Source organism: Meriones unguiculatus, chromosome 14, assembly GCF_030254825.1.
Source record: "Meriones unguiculatus strain TT.TT164.6M chromosome 14, Bangor_MerUng_6.1, whole genome shotgun sequence".
NCBI lineage: Eukaryota > Metazoa > Chordata > Mammalia > Rodentia > Muridae > Meriones > Meriones unguiculatus.
This window is the reverse complement of record NC_083361.1, coordinates 53,393,976-53,420,731: the sequence shown is the minus strand read 5'-3', so window position 1 is coordinate 53,420,731 and position 26,756 is coordinate 53,393,976. Positions and strand designations below refer to the sequence as shown.

General features: G+C 42.8%; 1 protein-coding gene across 1 annotated transcript in view; it reads left to right on the top strand.

Annotated features, from left to right (window-relative positions):
• Positions 1-26,756, top strand: part of Entrep2 (endosomal transmembrane epsin interactor 2) — a 406,727-nt gene that overhangs the window by 324,515 nt on the left and 55,456 nt on the right. The window contains exon 4 of the mRNA XM_060367282.1: positions 17,053-17,187. Within this exon, the coding sequence (XP_060223265.1) occupies positions 17,053-17,187 (135 nt within the window). The remainder of the gene's footprint in view (positions 1-17,052; positions 17,188-26,756) is intronic.

Sequence of the window (26,756 nt, the reverse complement as noted above, 5' to 3'; positions counted from 1 at the left end):
GACAAGTATAGATCTTAGGCAAATACTATGCCATTGTGTGTCGGGGGGGATGTGGAGGGACTTGAGCATTCTGGGATTAGAGTTGGGCATGTCGCAGAGTCCAAGAATTCCATGGCCATGGAGGAACAACTATTATCTGTAGGTGCTGTGTGAGTGTTTTCTGTCTTCCCAGAAGTACATTCACTTTTATGAACCAAGCCTTCCCGTGGAGAATTTCAGAAGTTATTAAGCTTGAGATTAGAAAGAATTCAACTCATAAAAATGAGATGTTTTGTTGCATTGGATTTGCAGTCTAGGAAGGAAGAGATGCCACTTGGCAGGCGTTTGTGTCTATGGGTAGAGGACCGAGAGGGGGGTGAGCATAAGGAAGCCTGTGTTCTGCATATGTGCCTTGCAAACAAAGCCCCCAGGCCAGGAGCGCAGGCACCTGCCGAGCTTCCCCTGCCTCCTCACTCTGCACTCCCCCCAGCACAGCTTCTGGGCTAGTGACAATGGGAGTGGGCTAGTACCCTTTCTTTTACAGTGCAGGACAGAGAAGAGAAAGGTGGGGAAGGGCAGCATAAGCTTGTTTTCGTTTGTTTGTTCTGGAGGTGACATGCTCTAGAAGGTGACCAGGCAGAAACTTTGATCTGGACAGCCATTTTTAAGCTTTGGGGTTTATTTGTTGAGGCAAAGGCTCCTTTGTGGTCTCTACTGAGGAAGACATCGAACTTCGGATCCTCCAGCCACCACCTCCCCAATCGTTAACCTTTGAGAAACACTGTTTTATAAGTAATGTGACCACGAACCTTCCTCTTTTAGGCATCTCACTGTTCTTCTTTGGTTCTTTCTGCTTGAGGCTCCATCAAGAAAGACATCCAGTGCCTCCCCCCACCCCCAGTTAAAGTAGCAGGATTCTCTTCAGACCTTTCTTTATTTGCGCCAGCAAAGTACAGCCGTTCTCTGATGTCAGTGTTAATTGTTAAGATTTCGGCTGAAAGTGCAACCAAGTCCATGTAATTAACAAAAGCAGTCCCAGGAGGATTTGGAGGTTGTAACCTCCTCTGCAGAGCCACAGACAGGGTCTCCGTGTGAAGCGTCAGCTCCTCGGGTGATACAGTTGCCTTGAGAACAGCAGCCTGGCTTTTTCTGCTTGGCTGGGGAGCATGTCTCTGGCTTAGTGATGGATGCTGGCCTTGATGGTGCCATCACATACAGAGGTCTGTGAGAATGCCCAGGACTGATGCCGTGTCCTCTGAAGATAAGCTTGGGTTCGTGGAGAGTTGGTGAGGCTGGCTGACTATTCCACTCCACAGCTGCCCCACTGTCAGGAGTTCCAGCTGGCAACCTCCCAGTCTCACATTCAGATCCTGCCTTTCTCCATCTCTTATCAGGATGGCACAAGTGAGCTAAAATATTAAAGACTTACTGTTTCACAGATAATCTGAGCGCTTAGCAGAGACCCAAACGAAGGGGAAGGAAATAAGAGCAGTAGGTAGCCTCCCCGCCATCAAGGCTAAGGAAAACTTCAGACTTAATTATCTGACCTAAAGACTCAAAATCCTATCTTTTGGAATATCTCCTTAAATATTTAATGCACATGCAAACAAACATGAAACCCCGGTGCTATAGTTTGGATTATGAGCATCCCTCAAAGGCCTCATGGATGAAAGGCTTCGTGTCCAGCCTGTGGTGCTACTGGAACAGGTCAGGCCTAGCAGGGGGAAGTTAAGTCACTGGGGTGTGCTTGTTCCCTCCTGGCTGTAATGAGAACAGCCTTCTTTGCCATATCTCTCCATGAGGTATTGTCTTATCACAGTTCAAAACCACGTGGCCCATCAACCAGGAGTCAAAATGCATTTCCTCCTCTTTTGAGATCATTTTCTATGGTATTTTATCCTAGCAATGGAAAATTAACAAACCCAGAGTCTCTTCAGATTGTCCATCTTAAAGGAATGGATTTTTTTATGTGTTTCTCACCATTGCCACGTACTCTTAACATTCTATTAAGCAAACAAAGAATGTAGCAGCTTCTGGCCTTTGAAAACGAATGAATGCCTTCCCCAGACTGTCTTCCTGTGTTCCGAGGTGTGAACATCGGGAATCAGAAATAGTAATAGGTTCTTATGAGCAGGCTTCCTTGATGGCCTGAAATGCTGTGGTGATGAATACCCACTTGTGAGCTTAGAAGGAGCCAGGCTGAGGCTAGCAGCACCCTTTGTTATTTCATCTTCCCCAAATTCGCATGTATGCGTGCGCGAGCTACATGAGAACACCCAAACCCCAATGTTGAAATAATCCTGCCCCCAGAGCTGAGGGGCGAGTGATGCTAAGCAAAGCACACACAGACATGGGCTGGGCTGGGCTGGTGGCAGGGGACTGCCATAGTTGCGCAGGAGTGTGGAGAGAATGCAGTGTGTTATAACCATCATGGTTTTACTGGGTAACAAAGCTTGAGATGTTTCCCTTCTGTCTGGCTGTAGTGACTGAGCCTTTGACCAACAGCTCCCCAGGCCCTCCCCAACCACTATGGCTAGTGATCCTCAATCTGCCCCCAGCGTCTAGGAGGTCTGTGCTTTTAGATCACGCACATGGGTGAGATCACGTAGTAGGGTAAATGTGTTCTGAAGAAAGTAGAAAGGATGAGTATTAATGGCTCTCCCCACAAATACTGTAAAAAGGTGAGGTCGTGTGTTGTTAACCAGCTGTATTAAAGCTTCCCATTGTTTGTGAGTGTGTGTGTGGCAAAACATTATGTCGTGTAGGACAAAGACATAGTGTTATTTGTCAGTTTAAAACGTGTTAGTGGTGGGCATGATGACACGCGCCTTTAATCTCAGCGTGGAGGTAGAGGCCAGCTTGGTCTAAATAGGAAGTTCTAGATTATCTAGGGCTACTTAGTGAGACCCTGTATCCTCAATGACCTCTGTGTGTGTGTGTGTGTGTGTGTGCATACGCGCGTGCGCGCGTACGTGTGCTTTTTAAGAGCTGACTGGCATCACGTATAGAAGCCCTGCTCTGCTGTTTCTCTGTTGTCTTTCTCACGTGGCTTAACTAACACCTTATTTCCCCATTTTCTCAGAATATAGTGTGTGTGTGTGTGTGTGTGTGTGTGTGTACATGCCTGTACATAAGCATGTATATGTACACGTTTGTGATCATCACCTTATTTTCTTCAGATGGGGTCTCTCACAAAACTCAGCTGTCACCAATTGGCTGGGCTAACTGGCTAAAGGATCTAGGACTCCAGCACTGGGGTCACAAGCGTGTGCTGCTATTCCTGCCTTTTTATCTGAGCACTGGGAGTCTAGACTCAGGTCTCCTTGCTTGTCTAGCAGGCTGTCTCTGCAGCCAGGGTGACTGCAGGTTTTCCACAAGATCCTCCTCCATCACGTCTTCTGCTCTCAAGTATCAGAGAACTCCACGATGTTGACATAGTCCATACTCCACTTGTGAACTCTAGCCGAGACACTGACAACATTTGAAGCACAAGTGAGTCTGTCAGGATTCTACTGTAGAAACACAATGCTTGTGAAGGTCAGTGTATAAGGAGAGATTTATTCTGGCTCACAGTATTAGAGATGCCTGCCCATGGCTGCGTCCCTTTGGGACTATAATGAGGTGACCATATTAAAACAATAAGATCTAGAAATCAGTAGGGTTCAGTCAGAGTGGGGAGGTACCCTGTAGACAAGGAGAAAATAGTTCCCCAGGCTTTTAGAAAATAATAATATCATCTGAAAAAAGATATCCTGACTTATTCCTTCCCATTTGTATTCCTTTAGTCACTTCTGTTGTCTTATTAACCTTGGTAACATTTTAAGTGCAATAGTGAACAAGTGTGGAAACAGCACGGCTCTTGTCCTAATCCTGATTTTGGTGGGAATGCTTCAAGTTTTCCCCACATGATGTACTTTGTCTGTAGGCTTGCCACACATAGCTCTTACTAGATTGAGATGTGTTCCATCTATTTGTAGTTTCCTCAAAGGTATCATCATACATATATGCGGGGTTTTGTCAAGAGCCTTTTCTGCATCTGCTGAGATTTTAATGTAATTTCTATGCTGTGTTATCTATTGTGTGTATTGATTTGTATAGATCCCTGAACCTCTGAGATAAGGCCAATTTGATCATGGTAAATGATCTTTCTGCTGTGCTCTTGAATTTAGTTTACAAGTATTTTATTGAGAATTTTTCATCTGTGTTCAGCAAAGAGATTAACCTGTAGTTGTCTTCTTGTTACTTTTTAAATCTGATTTTGGTATCTGGATAATTATAGTTTTATAAAGAAGTGGGTAGTGTTCTTTTCTTATCTGTTTAATGGACTAGCTTGAGAATTATTGATATTAGTTTTGCTTCAAAGGTCAGATAGAACTCAGCAGTGAATCCATCTGGGCCTAGATTTTGTTTTCAGTTGGCAGATTATTGTTTTAATTGCTGCTTTGGTGTGCTTGTTTGTTCTAGGTATTTTTAAAAATAGGTTATATGCATCTAGACATTCATTTATTTCTTTTAGATTATCCAAGATAGTGGAATATGAGTTAGTTAATAGTTAATGGTTAATCAGATAAGGAATCGGAAAACACTCAACACAACAAAATCAACAAAATGACTGGAATGAATACATACATACCTTTCAGTATTATCTCTAATTATTAATGGTCACAACTTTCCACTTAAAAGACAACAGCTATCTGATTCAGTTATAAGATGGGATCCATTTATAGTCGCATATAAGAGACATACCTCAGCATCAAAGACACAGGCAACCTTAAGTTGAAGGCATGGAAAAAAGAATTCCAAGCAAGTGTTTCTAGGAAATGTGACACTGTTCCAGTATCTAACACAGTGCACCTCAGACCGAAACTAGTCAGAAGAGAGAAGGGTCACCTCACATTAATTAGAACAATCCACCCAGAGGACATTACAGCTTTCAATATGTATACAGACACGAACGCACCCAGTTTTACAGAGGAGGTGGTACTAGAGGTAAAGAAATATTAACTACAGCATAGTAACAGTGGGTCTTGGGAGACTAGCTGAGGACTTGTGGGTACCTGACAAACTTGTCCTCTCCTTTAGAAGCACAGATGGAATCCCAGTGGTGCACAGCCGGAATCCTGGTGGTACTCGGCTGGAATCCCTGTGATTCCATGTGGTATACATCATGAAGCCTGCTCCCATCTAGTAAAGCTCTCAAGTCTGTGTGCCTCATAGGATTCCTCTTGACTGAGTAAGCACCATGCACCGAGCGTGCATGCCATGGGCATCACATGGCCATAAAAAGTCTCCTCTGGTTTAGCACTAGTCAACCCACAGTAACAAACTACAAGAAACACACTGCATTGTTGATTTCCTCTTCTCCTTTTCTTGTCCCAGTCAAGACCGACCGTCAGGTTTGTTTTACACTCCAACCTTGGCAAGGAGGTGGGTGTGACTGTGTCAGAATCACAGCAGTGGGACTTGTGAGCCTGGCTGTAATTGTCTTCAGCTCCTTTACTCTTCTTCTGTTTTATTTCATTTGTAGAATGAATTCAACTACCTAGGGCAGGCTCTTCTTGAACTCACAACCCTCCTATCTCCTATCTCTGCCTACTCAGTTCTGGAATTGCAAGTTGTATACAACCATACCTGACTCGAAGGTCATCTTTTAAATTTTTTTTTAAGTTTTTTATGTGTATGGTTATTTTATTATTTGATGTGTATGGGTGTTTTGCCTGTATATATATCTGTGTACCATATGTATGCCTGTTGCCCAGAGGCCAGGAGAGGGTGTTGAATCCCTTGGAACTGAAGTTATAGGCTGTTGTACACTACAGAATGGGCGTTGGACATCAAACCGCGAGTCCTCTAGAAGAATAGACAGTACTCGGAACCTCTGAGCCATCTCTCCAGCTCCCAGAGCCCATTTTTTTAAAAACAATCCTTCTTATCCACGGGCTCTACCAAGCTGACTCAGTCAACTCTGCATTTACACTGTAGTGAGCATTATAAGTCACGTAGAGGTGACCTTCAGCACGAGGAGGAGATGCATAGGTGTGCAGATATGGTAACATAAGGAATTTCCATGAGTGTGTGTGTTCTGAAACCAGTGTCAGGTGCACAGCGAGGGAGGACTTAGTTCATTCTCAACCATATCATGAATGGGTAAGAAATTCTTGTATAATCTTAACTCCATCTCTGTGCTTGGCATTGGCACTAAAGCAGCTCAGGCAAAAGGCAGGACTATTTCTGAGGTGCAGGATGGTCCCTGGGAAAGGAAAGCAGGCTGGCTTAGCTGAAAAGCTTGTGTTTTTTTTTTTGTTTTTTTTTTTTTTTCATTCCAAAGAACCCTCCAGCAGCCCCAGGGAAGAGGCCTCCAAATAAATCTTTTCCATCGGTTATTTCACTGAGTGTGTGATTAATTCTAAGAAGAATTCGGGAAACCTGATGATTAGTTCTCTGACCTTGACATCTGGATGTGCAAACAGCTGACAGATTTATTCCAAGAGTGCCCCTTGGCGTCAGGGTCACTGAGAAAGACACAGCAGAGCTTTGCAAATGAAACCACAGTAATTCTCCGTGACTCTCTTTGGAGCATTTAAAAGCTAACCTGTCCCCTTATTTATGGTCCATCAGCCTGTCTGGAACTAGAAAGGCTTACACAACAAAAAGAGGGATGCTACACTCCTGCCATTCGCTGATAGAAACACAGATGAGCTATATGTGACCTTTGGATGCTGACAAAAGGACAGCACTGGGGGAAGGCTGACCCTGGGAACCAAGTTACTGGCCCAGGGAGGTAGGGCAGGACAGGAGACAGAGGCCAGTGAGAGTGAACTGGTGATTCCCAGGGGGCATGCCAAAGTCACAACTGCAAGGTTGTTGACTCAATGTCAGCTGAAAGCACACTGTGTCTCCCCCTCGGTGTCCAATAGATTATATAAGGCAGTGAGGCGGTGACTTTGTTTTCAGTTATGCCCCAACCTGGGGCTGACTTCATACTATTCCTCAGGGTCAGCAGAAATCCATCTGTGGCTTAACTGTGTTCTTAGCTACAATGGTTTATTGGAATGAAACTGTTATATGGGGTGGGCTACGGAATGCTCAGAGTAAACTTCTGAGTCTCAAAGTTCTGGGACCCTGTTAAAGATCAGCAAGAGCCAATGCCATCCGCTAGGGCTCTTGTCATCGTCACATTAGTGACAGAATAGGTCTGTGAAAACTAAATATTAATTCTCAGTCGCGGCAGAATACGCACAACATAAAATCTCCCACCTTCACCATGTGTACAATATTGTGGAGCCCATTTGCTGGCGCCAACACTGTCTCTCTGCAAATTTCCCATCGTAAGAAACTAAAATGGCTCCCTCATCCTTCCTGTCCTGTGAATGTGGCTGCTTCAGGTGCCCATCTGAGGTGGAAGCCATGGTACTTACCCTTCTGTGACGCGATGGTACCTCCTTTCAGCCACTATATACACCCAAGGGAACTTGCTGGACACAATTTAGTTCTAATTTAAGAAGAAATGTTGTGTTGGTTTTCCACAGATGCCATACCACTTTTGTATCCTTGGCAGTAATATACAAGAGAAGTCCAATTTCTATACATTCTTGCCAAAACTTTAAACATCTTTTTGTTGTGTGTATTAATTGTATGTTTGCATCCAACTGTATGTTCAACATTGTTCGATGCCCCTCAGCCCCACAACTCCCCTTTCATTAGTTCCTTTGTTCCCTTCACAGTTTTATTTCTACTCTCATGTCATCTATACATATCTATATAAGATCTAGGAACAACAAATGAAAGAAAACATGATATTGTATGATTGCCTTCCTTCATTTAATGTGATCATTTTCAGTTGCATCTAATTTCCTGAAAATCACATATTTCCATTAATTCTTCTCTGTGAATGAAATCTTACTGAATATCCATACTGCCTTATCTTTATACACTTCTCTGTTGTTTTTTTCATTTTCAATTTATTTAATTTTTATTAACTACAGTTTATTCATTTTGTATCCCAGCTATAGCCCCTCCCTCATCCCCTCCTAATCGCACCCTCCCACTCTCATCTCATCCCATGCCCTTCCCCAAGTGCATTGATAGGGGAGATCCTCCTCCCCTTCCCTCTGACCCTAGCTTATCAGATCTCCTCAGGAATGGCTGCATTGTCTTCCTCTGTGGCCTGGTAAGGCTGCTAACCCATCAGGGGGAAGTGATCAAAGAACCAGCCACTGAGTTCATGTCAGAGACAGTTCCTGTTCCCCTTACTAGTGGGTGTACTAGTACACTCATTTGGAGACTGAGCTGCCATGGGCTACTTCTGTGCAGGGGTTCTAGGCTATCTCCATGCCTGGTCCTTGGTTGGAGTATCAGTCTCAGAAAAGACCCCTGGGCCCAGAATTTTTGGTACTGTTGCTCTCTTTGTGGTGCTCCTGTCCCCTCCAGGTCTTTCTATCTCCAACTTCTTTCATAAGATTCCCTGCACTCTGCCCAAAGTTTGGCTATGAGTCTCAGCATCTGCTTTGATACCCTACTGGGTAGACTCTTTCAGAGGCCCTCTGGCATGGGCTTCTATCCTGTTCCTATTTTCTCCCTCTTCCTATGTCCTTCCCATTTGCCTTTCTGAGTGAGGATTGATCATCTTACCCAGGGTCCTTCTTGCTTAGCTTCTTTAGGCTTTAGTGTGTTTATCCCATGTTATATATCTAATATCTACTTGTAAGTGAGTATCTGCCATGTGTGTCTTTCTGCTTCTGGGATACCTCACTCAGGATGATCTTCTCCAGTTCCCACCATTTGCCTGCAAATTTCATGATTTCCTTGTTTTTAATTGCCAAGTAGTATTCCATTGTGTAAATGTACCACAATTTCTGTATCCATTCCTCCATTGAGGGACATCTGGGTTGTTTTCAGATTCTGACTATTACAAATAAAGCTGCTACAAACATGGTTGAGCAAATGTCCTTGTTACATACTTAAGCATATCTTGGATATATACCTAGGAGTGGTATAGCTGGATCTTGAGGAAGCACTATTCCTAACTGTCTGAAAAAGTGCCAGATTGATTCCCAAAGTGACTGTACAAGTTTACATTCCCACCAGCAATGAAGGAGGGTTCTCCTTTCTTCATATCCTCTCCAGCATGTATTGTCACTTGAGATTTTCATCTTAGCCATTCTGATGAGTGTAAGGTGAAATCTCAGGGTTGTTTTGATTTGCATTTCCTTGATAACTAAGGACGTTGAACATTTCTTTAAGTGTTTCTCTGCCATTTGATATTCCTCTACTACGAATTCTCTGTTTAGCTCTGTACCCCATTTTTAACTGCATTACTTGATTTGTTGCTTTTTAACTTCTTGAGTTCTTTATATATTCTGGATATTAGCCCTCTGTCATATATAGGGTTGGTGAAGATCCTTTCCTAGTGTGTAGCCTGTTGTTTTGTTCTGATAACAGTGTTCTTTGCTTTACAGAAGCTTTTCAGTTTCATGAGGTCCCATTTATTGATTGATTGTTGATCTTAGAGCCTGTGCTGTTGGTGTTCTGTTAAGGAAGTTGTCTCCTGTACCAAGGAGTTCAAGGCTTTCCCCCATTTTTTTTTCATTTTTTTTCTTTTAACAGATTTAGTGTGTCTGGTTTTATGTTGAGGTCTTTGATCCACTTGGACTTTAGTTTTGTGCAGGGTGATAAGTATGGGTCTATTTGCATTTTTCTGCATGTAGACATATAGTTAGACTAGCACCACTTGTTGAAGATGCTAACTTTTTTCTGTTGTGTGGTTTTTGGCTTCTTTGTGAAAAAACCAAGTATCCATAGATGTGTGGGTTTATATCTGGCTCTTCTATTCAATTCCATTGATCCACTGTTCTGTTTCTATGCCAGTACCATGCAGTTTTTTTTTTTCTATTGCTCTGTAGTCCATCTTAGATCAGGGATGGAGATACTTCCAGACGATCTGTTGTTGTACAGGATTGTTTTAGCAATGCTGGGTTTTTTGTTTTTCCCTATGACACTGAGAATTGTTCTCACGTCTCTGTCATTGGACACATAGGCTGGTTCCGTAACGTAGCTACTGAGAGTAATGTCCCTATAACCACTGAAGCTCAAACACGAGTGTGATGTGTGCACTTGGAGTCTTTCAAGAAGACAGATAAGGGGAATAGCTTGGTCACAGCCTGGGTCTATTTTTAGTGTTTTTGAAGATTTTCCATAGCGACTTCCATAGTGGCTGAACTAGGTGACGCCACCACCAAACTCACCCCTTTTAATAAGGGCTACTCTTTCTCCACCAGATTGAAATGTCATTTTTCCTGTGTCACACTCTGTTGGGTCGTTGTTCCTCATTCTGACACTCTCTTATTAGTGTCTACTTAAAGCCATTACCTTCATGTTTTGATTTTAACTCCTTGAATGTAAGAATAATGTCCACCCCTCCCATAGTTATTCTTTGTAAAGAATGTTCTGGGTACTTCTTGCACACATTATTTTTCTATAAGACCTCTAAACTAATATCTTCCTGTTCCACTCATGGCACTGAGACTCTGACTAGAGTGCCAGCACACTGGCATGTTTTCCTGGGAAAAGATGGCATCTATAGGATTTGCAGCTTCTCCATACAGGAGCCCGTGTACATCTGCCCCGATTCTCCAGACTAATGGTATTTGTTGTTTGTGAGAAGTATAGTTTTTTCCCTGTTCTTAATTGGTTTAAACTGATGCTTGCTTCTTCAGACTATTGAAATTGTGTACCACTTCATTGACAATATTTACTGCAAGTGAGAATATATATTAATACGACCACTATGTACAAGAGTATAGAAGTCCCTTATGAAATGAAACAGGACTGCCATGTGATCTAGCTACCCCATTTCTCGATCTGTGCCTAAAGGAAATGAACTATGTGTGCTGAAAATATGCCAACACACTCAGGTTTATTACTTCTCACCGCAGCTAAAATATGTGAGCAGCATGAAACTCCATCATTCAATAGATGGTTTTTATCCAACTGAAGATGGAAAATTTATTATTTGTAACCAACACGAATACTGTGCTGAGTGAAATAAGTCAGGCCCAGAAAGACAAGCATCACGTGACCCACTTACATTGGAATCCAAATAATGAACTCATAGCAGCAGAGCAGAATGAGAATTACTGGAGCAGGAGACAAGAAAGTGGGCGTGATAATCAGAGAGGACAAAGTTTTAGTTAGATCAGTGGTTCTCAGAGTGGGCCACAACCCCTTTGGGCAGTGAACATCCCTTTCACAGGGGTTGTCTAAGACCATTGGATAGATCAGATGTTTACATTATAATTCATATTAATAGCACAATTACAGTTATGAACAACATAAGGAACTGTATTGAAGGGTCATAGCATTAGTTGAGAACCACTGAGTAGATATAAGGAATAACCCTTAGTGAGCTACTGTGCAGTCGCGGGTATAATAAATAAAAGTATTGTATAATAAATTGCTAAAAGTAGATTTTAAATGTTTTACTCAGAAAGAGTTGGTTTGTGAAATGATAAATTTGTTAGTTAGGGTAATATAATAATTCATGATGTAAAATCAACACTGCATTGGATCCCCACAGACTTATAATATAGACAATTAATTTTAATTAAAAATATAGAGACACTGAGGAATAGCAAAATAGTCCAAAGGCAACTTACAAACATCTAGCAAGAGAGAGAGAGAGAAGGAGAGACAGAGAGAGAGAGAGAGAGAGAGGTACAAGACACTGATGGCCAAGATGTAGAGTACAAAGAAGAGCATCTCCAGATGATCTTCTGTAACCATCAAAAGTATTATAAAGTAGTGATGCAAGAAATATGTGCAAGTCTTACAAGTAATATACAAATCACCAACCTCCTTAAAAAGGTATGGGCTATTATGACTTATCATGGAGGAAGGAGGACACCAACCCGCCCACAAAACCCTCAACTCAAAATTTGTCCTGCCTACAATATGTGCAAGGGTAAAAGATAGAGCAATGACTGGCCAAACTTGAGACACACCCCATGGGGGAGAGCCAACTCCTGACACTATTAATGATGCTCTGCTATCCTTGCAGTCAGAGACCTTGCATAACTGTCATCTGAGAGGCTTCATCCAGCAGATAATGGAAACAGATGCAAGGACCCACAGCCAGACAATAAGCTGGCTCAGGGAATCTTGTAGAAGAGTTAGGGGAAGGATTAGGGAGCTGGAGCTTGCGCCAAGGACACCACAGGAGACCTAAATAGCCAACTAACCTGGGCCCCTGGAGGGTCACAGAAAATGAACCACAAACCAAAGAACATTCAAGCACTGGCCCTAGGCCAGCTGATGGGCTGCTTGATCCTCAAGTGGGTCCCTTAACAAGCAGGGGCTTGGAGCAGGGACTGTCTCTGACTTGGACTCTGTTTCCTCCCCTCTGGATCCTGTTTCCCCAGGGCTGCCTTGTCTTGCCCCAGTAAAAGAGGAGTCACTTAGTCCTGATGCAGCATGATGTACCAGGGTGGGCTGGTACCAGGGAAGGGGGTTTAGGGGAAGTGTGTGGGAGAGTGGGACTGGGAAGGAGAGGAGGGAGTGGGGTTGTGATTGGGATATAAAATGACCAAATTAGTACATTAATGAAGAAAAATAATATAGGCTACCATAACTTGTGGAATAGGACACAAACCTGAGTAGTTCTATAGCTAGTGAGGAAAGGAAATTTGTAATTTCACAGCTCCCCAGAATAAAACACCCAAAGCCAGGGGTTTCACTGGAGAATGAACCAAGCATTTTAAAAATTAATATCATTTCTACATGCTATTTGAGGAAATAGAAGAGAAAGTTACACTTCTTAACTGATTTAATGAAACTACCATTCTACCAAAAGTAGATACAGACAATGCAAAAAAAGAGTTCCAGAGATAACTCATTAATAAATTTGCAAAGTCCTTGAAAATAGCAAAAGGAAATGCATATTCATGCTTATAAATTATGCACATCATTACATAGCCAATCAATTTAATCCACTCTCTTGAACAGGACAAAGAAGAAACACCACATGGTTGTTTTAGCATGATGCAGAAAGGACATTTGGCAAAATTGAACATCCTCTTGTGATTTAAAAAAATAACTCATCAGAAAATATTGTACGAAAAATCTATTTTCCATAAAAAAGGGAGTCAGAACTCCCTGATCTAATCTTTAGAATTAGAAAGCAGTCATGACTATTTTGAATAATTTTATTTTGTGAAATGACAGTTGTGCCTAGTCTGACTGTAGTTTAGGGTCCTATGTACCAATTGTATTAGCATTTTCTCATTGAATAATGTCTAAAGAAAGTGAGCTCATATTTTTAAACAAAAAAAAAAAAAAAACTTAGAAAATAGGCATAGGTAACACCATTAAGCTAGACAAGTGACTGCAAAGTCCTATAATTAACACAATTGATGGTGAAAGATTGAATACTTTTCTCCTGAAATCAAGAACCAAGCAAGCATGCTTGTTCTCACAGGGGTTATCCAACATGGACATGGTAATGGAAGTTTAAGCCAGTGTAGCCAGATAAGAAAATAAAAATGAGAGAAATACAGATTGCAAAGGAAAAAATAAAATCAACTTGCTTTATATGGCCTTGGTATCTATATATGAAACCACAATGAAATTTTTTTAAAAGACAGCAAACAGTACAAATATTTAACACCAACAAAACATAATTGATGGGTTTGGAGATGTTACAGGATGCATAGAAACCCACAATTTGATATGTTACTCTACCTTAGAAATGAGAAAGGAGACACTGGAATTTAAAATGAAGTATCGTTTATAGACATTCACACTACATGTAAGTCTAACAAAGCATGTGTCAGACTCATTCACGGAAATCTGTAGAATAATGAAACAGAGCAAGGTAAGTGCAGAGTCGTGCTCTATCCTTGAATTTGAACACAGTGTTCATTCTTCCCAAATTGAGGTTTATTGACGCTTATCAAAATCCCAGCAAGAATTTATATAGGCATCGACAGTCATATTCTAAAGTACGTATGGAACGAAAAAGAAAATAATAAAATGGTAAGAATCCATCTGTTCCATTTCTGGATTATAGCTGCAGTTATCAAGACCGTAATGCCTCTCTTCCTCTAATGCTCTCCACCTTATTTTTTTAAGATTTATTTTTTTTTATGCATTTAGGTGTGCATGTATGTGTGTCTGCACACACATATATGACATATGTATGTGGGGGTCCATGGGGGCCAGAGGATGGTATTGGGTCCCCTGAAGTTGAAGTTATAGTTGTAAGCCACCTAATGTGGATGCTGGGAACCAAACCTGGGTTCCCTGGAAAGGACCCTTAACTGCTGAATGCTTAGCTATCTCTCCAGTCCCTTCACCATTTTTTTTTATCCTCTGGATATAACCCTGGCTGACACCTCAAACTCTATAAGTAAACTAAGCTGGCCTTGAACTCACGGAGACCCCTCTGCCTCTGCCTCCTGAGAGCTAGGCTTAAAGACCTGTGCCACCACACTCAGCTTCCGCCTTAATCTGGAGCTCACCCTTTCAGCTGGATCCACCTGTCTTCCCCTCCCCCACCTCAGCGCTGGAGTTACAGTCACACAGCTGTGAGGGCTCAGGCCTCATTTGTATACAACAAGTGCTTTGTGATGGAGATGGACAGAACAGTGGGACAGAACAGGGAAGCCAGAAATGGATTCACACAGATACAACTTGCTGAGTTTTTACAGAGCAATGGAGAAGAGAAGGCCTTGCCACAGACTTTAGGTCAGTTAGACATCTCTAGGCAAAATCAACCTCAACCAAAACCTTGTATCTTATACAAACATTAACTTGAAAGTCTTATGAATCAAAGAGCAATGATAAAAGCATAAGGCCTTTAGAGAAAATCAGTAGAAAATCATTAGGACCTAAGGCTCCACAAAAAGTTCTTAGAGAAATGATTAGAATGCAAAAATAAAAATTTGGACATCACCAAAACTGAAAACTTTGGCTCTATAAATAATTGCCTTGGGGTGATGAAAAGAGAAACTATATAAGAATGTGTAGACTTTTCAAGCCGCACATTTAACAGAACCATGTACTACTTGTTTGTACAGGCTCTTGGATCCTGAAGTTATAGTTGTTTTATTTTGCTGTGTTTAGTGCTTTGTGTTCCTGTTTCTATTTCTCCTCGTCGCTCCAAAAGAACTGAAGATCTGTCAAAGCGATCTGCCCCGGTGGCTTTGGCAAGCTGTGTTTTCCATTTTCAGAAGTTCCCAGGGCCTCTGTCTCCTCCTCGGTGTGACTTGCTTTGTCTCCGAGATGGTCTGTTTTTCTTTTCTCATTGCTGCAGTTTCCTTTATCTCTTGTCTGTGCACATCGATTCTCCTCCTCCTCCTTTCCTCCTCATTCCTCTCTTCCTCCTCTTCCTCCTCCTCTTCTTCTTGGCTTAGTCTCTCACTGTGGTGAACTTCTCTTCTTGCCAAAATTAAAAAGCTAGGATGTGAAGGTTAAGGATGCTAGTTCTGGTGGCATATAAATTGGTAAAAACCACACTAGAAACATTCCTGCATTATAAAGATCCCTAGAGGCTCAGTAGCTCCATTCATTAGGTATATTATACTTAAATAAAGTGGCACATGTATGTCCTAGAACACAAATCCATGATGTGGTAGCAGCTTACATGTAACTACCAAGCAATGGCCCATCAGTAGATTAGGCATTAAAAAAAATAGTGTTTTTATAGTATATAATATAATACCAGCAAGCATCAGTCACCTGCATCTAACTATAGTAATCACTCCTGGCGTTCATAAAGTTAGGCAAATACGTGAAATTCATTGGTGTCGATGGTAAAAGTATACAGGTCGAAGCATGTGAATGATCACAGCAACAGGAAGAGGACCTCAGGGCAGGAGCTTGGTGAGACACAGCTCAGGTGGGTACAGATGGAGAATCAGCAGGCCGCCTTGGGCCTGAGCTCTGTACCTGGGACACTTCTTGTTGGGAAAGCAAGCCTCTGATGAATCCCTGGACGTTCCTTAGCTCTGAGGATGTGGCCTGACACCACACCCAGTGACCAGGAATGACAGGCATGATGCATAGAAATCTGTGGCGCCATTCTTTGCAGTACATCATACAATGAACAATCACTTTTTTACAGTTACATTGGGCCAATATTTGTCTGTTTTTTTAAAAAAATAAAAACACGTGGGCAATGAGTCACCTGATGTGAAACATTTATCAGGATTTATTGGAAGTGGGGTACCTGCTAGTCTAAGGAAAAGAATTTGTTTCGTGTTGCAGCAGCTTTGAGTAAAATCCCATAGATTTAGTGAATGTTTTCTGTTTAGACATTTTATATTGAGGTTTTCAACTTTTTTAATCCCCTTTCCTCTCAGGCACTGGTAATTCTTTTCTTTTTCTCATATCTTTTCCTGCATTGCTGTTGTTTTTCCAAGTTCTTAGGATGCATTCCTTTTCTTCCATGGTCCTTATTACAAGCTATTTTAACATATTCAGAAGTTTCTGACAGTGACAGGTCATCTGAGCTGCACATAGTATGACAACAAGCTGTCACTACAGTGAAACAAAACAAGTGTTGGGTAGAGACCAAGCCTTGAAGATTAAGATAGGTTGATTATTGATGGATGGGAAGGAGTTTCAGGGGTCATGGAGTGAGACAGGTGATTTGTGATCGTGAAAAAAGAATGGGGCAAAGCACATCTCCAAAGACTAACAAATGCCTGTGAGTGATTTTCAGATTACATTTCTTCCTGTAATTCACCTGCAGTCTCATGGAATGTAAAGATGTATCTTTTTGGAGTGTGTGTGTGTGTGTGTGTGTGTGTGTGTGATACACGTGCCATCAGAGGATAACTTTGGGTATATCTGTACTCACCTTCCACTTTGCTTAAGACAGTGTTCTAGCAGAGGGGGGTGAAAAGTCTGGTTGGCATGTATTGTATGGGAGAAGAATCTATTTTCAATAATACACATACACACATATATATGCAGTAGTGTCTTTTGTTTGTTGCTGTGCCCATCAGGCTGGCAGCCCGTGAGCTTCCGAGGCCAGATGCCATGCTAACGGTGAGGCTTGTCTGTGTTCCCATTTAGATCAAGTTCGACAGCGTGGAGGTGTGTGTGTGCTGTGAGCTGCAGCACCACTCGTCCGGATGCAGCAACCTCGGGGAGACGCTGAAGCTGAACCCCCTGCAGGAGAACTGTAATGCTGTGAGGCTGACCTTGAAGGTGAGGCTGGGCACTGCCTGTGCGTGCGTCTCTTCCCTCTCCTGAAGACACACAGGAAGATTTATTAGCATAGAGATTCCTTTCAGCTCGTGATTGATCCAGGTGGTTGGATGCTGAGGGACCATCCTTCAGGAAAGAGCATTTTAAAGGCTTGTAGATTATCGTTTGGAAGCTCTGCTTTCTGGTCCCCGTTTCCATCTTTGCCGTGTCGTTTTTCCTGCCTCTGACAGATGCAGAGTAGGATAAGAATGGCTGAAAGAATTCTTCACAGATGAGGTTGCCATGGTTTCTTCTGTTTTCCTTATAGTCTCTGCTATAACTCCATCAAGGGCCACATGGTTATTCATTTTACTTTAAAAAATATACTTGGGCAGATGAGATGGCTCAGCAGGTGAAGGCCCTTGCCATCAAACAGATGACTGAGTTAGAACCCCTGGGGCCCACCTGGAAGAAGGAGAGAAGTGACTTCTGAAAATCATCTTCTGTCTTTTCCATACCCAGTACTCAGACATACCCACATATAAATAATAAATGAATGAATAAATACAATTAAAAGATAGTTAAAGAAAGAATTCTTATAATCTCCCATGATAAACTATGCTCACCTAAAGCATTTGATCTTTTATAAAGGCAGCATAGAACCTGGGCATGATGGAGAACCTTTAATTCCAGCACTCAGGAGGCAGAGGCAGGTTCAAGGCTGACCTCTTCTACATAAAGACTTTTAGGCCAGCCAGCGCTACACCGTAAGGATGCTCTCTCAAAAAAGAAGTAGGGAGGGCATATGGAAATGCTATCTATAGTATTCTTCCTCTGTCTGTCTTCTTACAGAGGTTAAGCTAGCTACTTAAAAATCCATATGGACAGTCAACCCTGGCCTTTTCTTGTCCCTGAACAAGTGGATGAAATGTTTTGAAAAGCTGTGCTGGATTGAAGGACCTTTTGGTTGGTGGTGAGACTGGGTTTACTGTATGTGGGGAGCTCTGGCATATGGCAGGAAACCGGAGTTCCAAGAACCACAGGCCCCAAAGACAGCTGCCTCCAACCTGGGAAGAAGGAAGCTGGCTCCTTGGGATGTACCTGTTCTTGGTGTGTAGGCAGCCTCCCTCCCTGCCTTGTCTACATGGAGAAATGGGCCAAGGTCAGGGTCCTGGTACCCACCAAAGTGACAGCCTTGGTGGAAACAAAGGAAGCCAGAACTGCAGGTCCGCAGGAATGCTTTTCTGGTACCAACAGTCTTTGTGGTCCTATGTTACATACCTTCATTGTCCATATCATCCTACATGCTGGGGTCTGCTCAGAAGCAGTGCCCAGTAGATGCAGGGCTGGTCACAACCCACTGCAACAGGGACTGGGCTCACATTGCTTACTCTAAGATCTCATTCTGATCATTTCTAAGTTACTGCTTAAGCGCTGGTGCACTTTCTTTCCACATTTAAGGAACATAATCAGACGATAGGTAATTATAGTGACAGTATGACCACCACTTCCTGGGAGAGCTGCAAGCTCCAGGGGCATCTAAAGCTTCAAGGACCACTTCTGTATATCAATGAACTTTCTGTCACTATAAAAAAAAAAATCCAAGTTCTACTTGGAAGAGAAAAGGTTTCAGCGTATTGTATAGATTTGGAATTTCAAGTGTGTGATCAAATAATGCTCTGGGCCATGGTGAGCCCACACACCATGACAAGACAATGTAGCAGGCCAAAACCACTCATCTCACCACAGGCAAGGGAGTGGACACAAAAGAGGAAGGGCCAGGATCCTACAATCACCTCAGAAGATATCCTCAGGCAACCTAAGGACTTCTAAGGTCTTGCCTTAAACTTCTGTTTTTTAATATTTATTTACTATACAAATATTTGCCAGCATGTACCTGCTGACCACAGAGGCCAGAACAGGGTGGAGTGGTAGTTATAGATGGTTATGAACTGCTGTGTGAGTGCTGAGAATTGAACTCTGGTCCTCTACTAGAGCAGCAGGTGCTCTTAACTGCTAAGCCATCTCTCCAGTCCCAAGGACCCAGCTTTTAACAGTGGACCTTTGACAAACAGTTAGCCAAACCATTCTGCTATTTATTTTCTTTTCTTTTTAGCTAATAGGTTATATAGAATATTTGGTCTGTTGCCCCAAATCCCTGGACTTCTCCTTGAAATCTTTATTCAGTGAGACCCAAGACCTACTTTCAGGAACCCCCTAAGGAGATATGAATTGAAAGGAAATGATCGCTTGGGGAAAGGATTCTTTCTTTAAGGTGCAGGCTCAAGCCCAGGGTCACTTGGACTGTGCAGTCTTGTCATCATGTGCTGTTCTATTACCTTGACAAGAAAAGGTAGTGGGGAATGTTTTTATGGATTAGCCAAGTGAAGTGAAGGGATTCAAGTCAGGGCTGGCTAGCCTAGCTGACTATTTGAACATTGTCAGTGGCCCCTCATCTAAATGCAGATAGCCAGGACACTGTTAAGAATTGAAGGTATATCAGTCTCAGAAAAGACCCCTGGGCCCAGATTTTTGGTTCTGTTGCTCTCCTTGTGGAGCTCCTGTTCCCTCCAGGTCTTTCATCTCCCCCTTCTTTCATAAGATTCCCTGCACTCTGCCCAAAGTTTGGCTATGAGTCTCAGCATCTACTTTGATACCCTGCTGGGTAGTCTTTCAGAGGCCTGCTGTAGTAGGCGCCTGTCCTGTTCCCTGTTTTCTCCGTCTTCTGATGTCCATCTCATTTGCCTTTCTGAGTGAGGATTGATCATCTTACCCAGGGTCCTTCTTGCTTAGCTTCTTTAGGTTTTAGTATGTTTATCCCATATTATATATCTAATATCTACTTGTAAGTGAGTATATACCATGTGTGTCTTTCTGCTTCTGGGATACCTCACTCAGGATGTTCTTTCTAATTCCCACCATTTGCCTGCAATTTTCATGATTTCCTTGTTTTTAATTGCTGTGTAGTATTCTATTGTGTAAATGTACCACAATTTCTGTATCCATTCCTCCATTGAGGGATATCTGGGTTGTTTCCAGATTCTGACTATTATGAATAAAGATGCTACGAACATGGTTGAGCAAATGTCCTTGTTGTATACTTGAGCATATTTTGGATATATGCCTAGAAGTGGTATCAGTATTCCTAATTTTCTGAGAAAGCACCAGATTGATTTCCAAAGTTGTACAAGTTTACATTCCCACCAGCAATGGAGGAGGGTTCCTCTTTCTCCACAACCTCTCCAGCATGTATTGTCACTGAGACCTGATAGGCTAGGGTCAAAGGGAAGGGGAAGAGGACCTCCCCTATGAGTGGACTTGGGGAAAGGGTATAAGAGGAGAGGAGTGGGAGGGAGGGTGAGATTGGGAGGGGATGAGGAAGGGGGCTACAGCTGGGATACAAAGTTAATAAACTACAATTAATTTTAAAAAAGAAAAAAGTTAGAGCAGGAATCTGGAGGCAGGAGCTCATGCTGAGGCAATGGAGAAGTGCTGCTTACATAGCTTGCTCATCCTACTTCCTTATAGAACCCTGGACCAGCTTCCCAAAGCTGGTCCTATGAAGAACTCTACAAGAAGACCAACAGAGTCAGCTAACCTATGCCCACAGGCATTTAGAGACACTGTAGCATAAACCACAGAGCATGCATGGACTGGACCTAGGCCCCCAACACATGTGTAACTGATGGACAGCTTGGTCTTCATGTGGGCCACACAGCAAGCAGGGCAGGGGGCTGTCTCAGACTTAAACTCTATTGCCTGCTTTGGGGATCACTTTCCCATAGCTGGTCATAGGGACAAGTCTGGCCTCAGTGGAAGATCATACTCTTAGTCCTGATATGACTTGATAGGCTGGGGTAGATTGGTATGGGGGCAGGGGCGCTCCCCTTTTCTAAGGTGAAGGAGCAGGAGGGAGAAGAGGATGGAAAGGTTTTACCAGGAGGAGAGGAGGGAGGGGGCTGCGATTGGAATGTAAAGTGAAGAAAATAAAAACATCAATAAAAATAATTTTAAAAAAGGAAAAAAACGAATTGAAGGCAAATGAAACATCCTCTCAACCTTCTTATTGATCGTTGTAAAAAACAATCTCAAGTCAGAGGCTATCAGAGCTAATGGCAGCAGGCTCAAAGTAGTCAGTGTTGATGGCTGAGGTGGGTGGGTGATGATTTAGCCATAGCAATGACTTGAAATTAGAAGAAGGGGAACCTTTCCCCTACCCCTACTCCCTACTGGAGGCTTCTATAGGGAGTAGTGGTTTGGGGATGAGAACTCATTTTGCCTGAGATCAGCAAGATGGAGACGATTGGGAGTGAGGGTCTGTCTGTGGCTCATTGCTGTCTTCCAGTTTTGTTATTTCCTGAACTCCTTGCCATTATCCTGGGTCTTTAGCATTTCTATGTATATAGAATAGGTTTGTCAAGTTTCTATGGTGGTCCTGCTGGGATTTTGATTGAGATCATGTAGAACCCACATGTAGCTTTGAAAATGTCTAATTAAGTCTTCTTTTATTTCAACAGTGTGCATCATCTTCATCAGAATGTAATTTCCAGTTTATAGATTTTCATGTGTTTTGAGTTATTGGTGCTATTTTCATAATGCTTTAGAATCATCTCTTATTGTTATATCCAAATTTGATGCTTGTTACTGATCTTGTATCCTGTGATCTTGCTAAGCTCAGCTGGTAGCAGTAGGGACTTTTTGCTAGCTGATCCTGTGGTTATGGAGAGGTTTTACATCTCCTAGTCTGTATTAGCCAGGGCTCCCCAGGGAACAGACGTAGAGGGCACTTGTAGACCTAGACACAAGACAGGGGATTTAACTGACTCACTTGACTATTGCTGAGAAATCTCACGATAGGCCATCCACAAGCTGGAGAGCCTAGGATTCTGGCAGTGAACCTCTGTCCAATACCAAAAGCTTCAGAATCAAGGAAACAGAAACTATAACTCTCAGCCTAAGGCCAGAAGCCAGAGGCCAGAGGCCCTGGGAAGCTACTGGTGAAGATCCCAGAGTGCTTTGGGTTCTCTGATGTCCTAGGCAGGAGAGTACTGAGAAAGGGGAACTTCACTACCTTCACATTTTGTTGTGTCTGAGACTGGCTGATTAGGTGGTGTCCAACCACGTTAAGAATAGACCTTCCCACTCGGTCCACTCATTAGTGTGCGAGTCCACAGACACACCTGGAAACAGTGCTTTACCAGTTCTCTTGGAATCCTTCATCCAGTCTAGTCAGTACCTAAAATAATGTGTCACACACTCCAGTTTGGATGGCTCCTTCCTTTTTTTTTTTTTTCCCTGTAACTGGAAACTCCAGTTTCCAAACTCCAGTGGCCAAATGGAGACGCCAAGGGCAAACATGCACTCCTTTTTCTTGATTTTAGAGCTTAGGTGTACTATCTGCTCCAAATTGCCCAGTGATTCCCATCATTGGATAGTGAAGTCCACTCATGTCCATGAGTAGATGCTGTATTTTGTCGATCAGTTACAGCACCTACAGAGGTCACCTAGTTATGGAAATTGGGCTCTCAAAACAACAACAACAACAACCACGACAAAACAAATATCATTTAGGTTTGTTGATGTGTCCCAGCAAGCAGTGGACTTAGCTAAAGCTCTGAAGTTCAGCCCCATCCTGCAGTTTGTTTGTTCTATAGTTTGAACAATGGTGTTGCATCCTCTATAGGATCATCACTTGTCTTTAGATTCTGTCTATGTGAGCACCCTAGGGTGGTCTCTGAATCTTGGACCACCGAATGGAAGTTTTTGGTTGAGTCTTTTTTTTTTTTTTTTTCAGTTTTAGCATACTTAGAGATGCAGCTATTACAGACAGGCCCTTGGGTCATTCTTTAGTAAACAAGCTCCTGAAGTTTAACAGGACAGCTCTGTCAATCATGTCTTAGGACATCTTTGCAAACATGCTTTGCAAATCTTTGCTTTCTTTAGATAAGAGGAAAGGGATTCAACGGAAGCAGGCAGGAACACAAGCAGAGCTCAGGAAGACTTTAACACATCTTAATCCTACAGCTCTGCGTAATCCTGTAGCTCTCAGGCAGAACCTAGTAAGCTATCACAGCACAAGGCAGCAGCAAAACAGAATGAATACTAACCTTCTCCCATATGTTCTTTTCCTGTTCAACCTTATATTTTCATCTTTTGCAGTATGATAACATGGTGATAAAAATTGACTTCTCAGTGGTGAGCCACCTTGCATCTCCTAAACTATCCTTCAGTCACTTTTCCTTGGCCATATTGATGGTCCTGTATTAAAACATTTTTCACTTCTGTGACTGCTTTTTTCTTTCTTCAAGACAGGCTCTTGCCATGTAGCCTAGGATAGCCTTGAACTTTTGGTGGTCCTCCTGCCTCAACCTTTTTACTGCTTGAATTACATGTGTGGATCACTTCTCCTGGCCAGCAACTGTTCCCCGTTGCTAGCATTTCCACTATACTGGTCCTTCTTGCTTTCATCTCTCTGGCCACTTACCGGTAAGCTCTTACTTACTGCCCATCATTTCCACTAAAGCTGATATGTGACTGTTTTTGCCCCAGGCAAGTTCTCATAGTTCTCCTTGGAGGCTCCATCTTTCTCTTAGAATTTGGTTGAAGTATGAGTGGGCTCAATTTTAGTTGGGATTTTGCAATACCCGCTGTTCTGTCGTAACTGTAAAGGAGTGCTTTTGCCAGCCTGGAGCATATGGAATCCCATTTAGAAGATTCTATCTCCGCCAATCTAAAATTCTCAAGAACTGATCCCCCCAGCAGTTCCACCTTAGAATATTGACATTCATTGAATATTGACAGAGGGAAAATTCTACAATCCTCCTAATATCTTTTTACCCTTTTAAGCCTTTTATGACCATAAATGGTATTTAAGACTCTTAAGCTGGGACTGGAGAGATGGCTGAATGGTTAAAAGTACTTGCTGCTCTCACAGAGGACCTGGATTCAGTTCCCAGCACCCACATAGTGACTCACAACCAGCTGCAACTCCACTTCCTGGAGATCCATGCCTCTACTGACCCCTGCTGGCGCCTGTAGGCCTATGGTGCCCAAGAGCCTGCACATACACATAAAATAAAATTAGTTATGTTTAAAAATAGATTTTAATTTATTCCTTCTTCCCTGGAAACTGAAAAGTATAGATGGTGGCATCCCATCAGCTGGGTCGCCACAGGAAACGGAGACTCCTGCAAACTTCCCAGATTGGATGTATAATGTGAATGAAAAGTAAGATCTTGTTATTTTTGTTGGGGATATTTGTTACTGCAGCATACCCAAGCCCATCTTGCTTCCATCTGGCTGGCCAGTTACCTGTATGGTCTTACTCATTGCCCATCACTTCCACTAGAGCTGTCATGACAGTTTGGGGTGTGATTTCAATAGCGTTTTTTTTGTTTTGTTTTGTTTTGTTTTTCAATTATTAGGTCTATTAGTTTCACTAAGGTGTGTCTTAATACCATGTGCCCATTCGGTGTATGTATTTGCCTTTTGCTTCATTTCAGACACGTTTTTTTTTAAGGATTTATTTCTATTATTATTTTAAAATATGTGTCAGTGTGTGGATGTGTGCATATGAGTGCAGGTACCCATCGAATCTGAAAAAAAGGTGTCAGATCCTTTGCGGCTAAGTTACAGGCACTCGTCAGCCACGTGATGTGGGCACTGGGGACCTGACGGGGGTCCTTTGCAAAAGCAGTATGCACTCCTAGGCACTTAGCTAATGAACCATTTCTCTCACCCCACACATTTTTTTTTCTTGAAGTGGGTACTTCATTTCCCCCCTAGTTCAATTTATTTTAACAGTGGCACATTTTGTGGACCATTGCTATCCATATTTCACAACTCCCATTTTTCTCTCACTTCAAACTGCATTTTCTACCCCAGCTCCCTCTGCTGGTCTGAAGTCTGAAGTCTGCTGGTCCCTGGCTGTCTCAGCAGTGCTGCCTTTCCCTCTGCTTCCAGTGTGATGTCAAGCTCTGGCAGCCCCCTTGTCCATCTTCGTTTTGGTCCTGGAACCCTTGCACCCGGGCTTGGCACTCTGACTGCAGCTGCCTTCTTCTCCCTTTGTCTGGCTCTTCAGTGGTAGAACTTGTACCGTTTCAGGTCTTTCTTAGATCTTTCTTCTGACCAACATGGATACATCAAAGCACTAAAGCCGGCTTCTGACCTCTCAATGTTAACACAAGCTCGTGCTCTTTAAATAGGCTTTACTGAAGACTTTTTACTTTCTCTTTACGGTTACAGGCAAGGGAGACACAAATATTTAGTATAGTTGCTGAGTTTTCTCATAAATACTGGTGCAGTCATTTTTAACATGATGTTGCCGTGGAAAACTTAAGATGTGTGTGATGGATGACTTCTTCCTAGGAAGCAGGGTTCCTCGGAAGCCCTGTGTTGCTCTGCTAGTATGCAAGCTCTTGGGTCCCAGAACTGGGCGGTGGGGAAATGGGGTCTCTCTGAGCAGGACTGAGCTACACAGATGTTCGTGCGAGCCCTGCTTAGCCTTTGAAAATGTTCCTGATACCCAGTGGAGGAGGGGGCTGGAGAAATACTTCCTTGATTGGTTTCCTTGATCCTTCCATTTAGGCCAGCAATTACAGTGGGTTCATTGATCTTTTGTGTATTTGAGGTTTTACTTACCTGATTAGTAACACTCCATGACTACATCTCCATATTAAATTATAGATTATCCATCCCTTGGTAGCTCATGAACTCAGGTGAGGCTGGTAAAATCCCATATAATTGGCGTGGCAGTCAAAGAGCGTTGTTTTTGGCGGTGTTAGAATGAACTGGTACTGACTTAGTGAGGGCTGACTAAATGCTTGTTGCCTGTGATTACTGCCCTGAGTAGTACCAGGACTGGAACAGGGAAAGGGCGCAGGGCTGTCTCTGTGGCTGATGAGGAAGGATCTTGGAATCCAGAATAAGATGCAGACATTGAGTCTCTCAGTATAGTCTTTGCTTGTTTGGAGGCCCTTAAGCCCCTAAATCTTTCTGCCTCTTGCTCTTCCCTGCCCTGTCATGCCCTGTTCTGCCCTGTTTATCCTACCCCTGCCATTCTGAAGTATTAGAGAGAACCCTGGAGGCAGAAGTCATCTCTCTCAAAGATGATACCACAGGCCACAGAAAATGTTTTATTCTCTACCACAGAGCCAGCAACCTAAAGGAACCCAGAACTCCATTGTGCCAGGCTGGGATCCTCGGATCTGTATGTATGGGAGCATGATGACATCCTATTGCCCAGGCACTCCTTGTGTGCTGGAGAAGAGCACAGCCGGGGAGTTTAGCAGGGGCCTCCTGGGTCCCCTGCAATCTGGGCAGCAATCAAGTCTCCTTTGTGGGTCTCAGTCCCTCAAAATCCCTGCCCTGCCCTGATGAGGTGGTATTTCATGGTAGCCAGGAAACAGAATATAAAAATGAGGATTTGGGTATCTGATTTATCAAAACAGTAGTGATTCAGGGCAAGTGAAAAATCAAAATCAAGCCTGTGGATTCTTCCGGATGAAATACTCTCTGTTCTTTTTGTTCTTTTGTAAGATGGCGAAGAGAATATACACTTTTTTAAAAAAACATAGTGATTAAAGACTGTA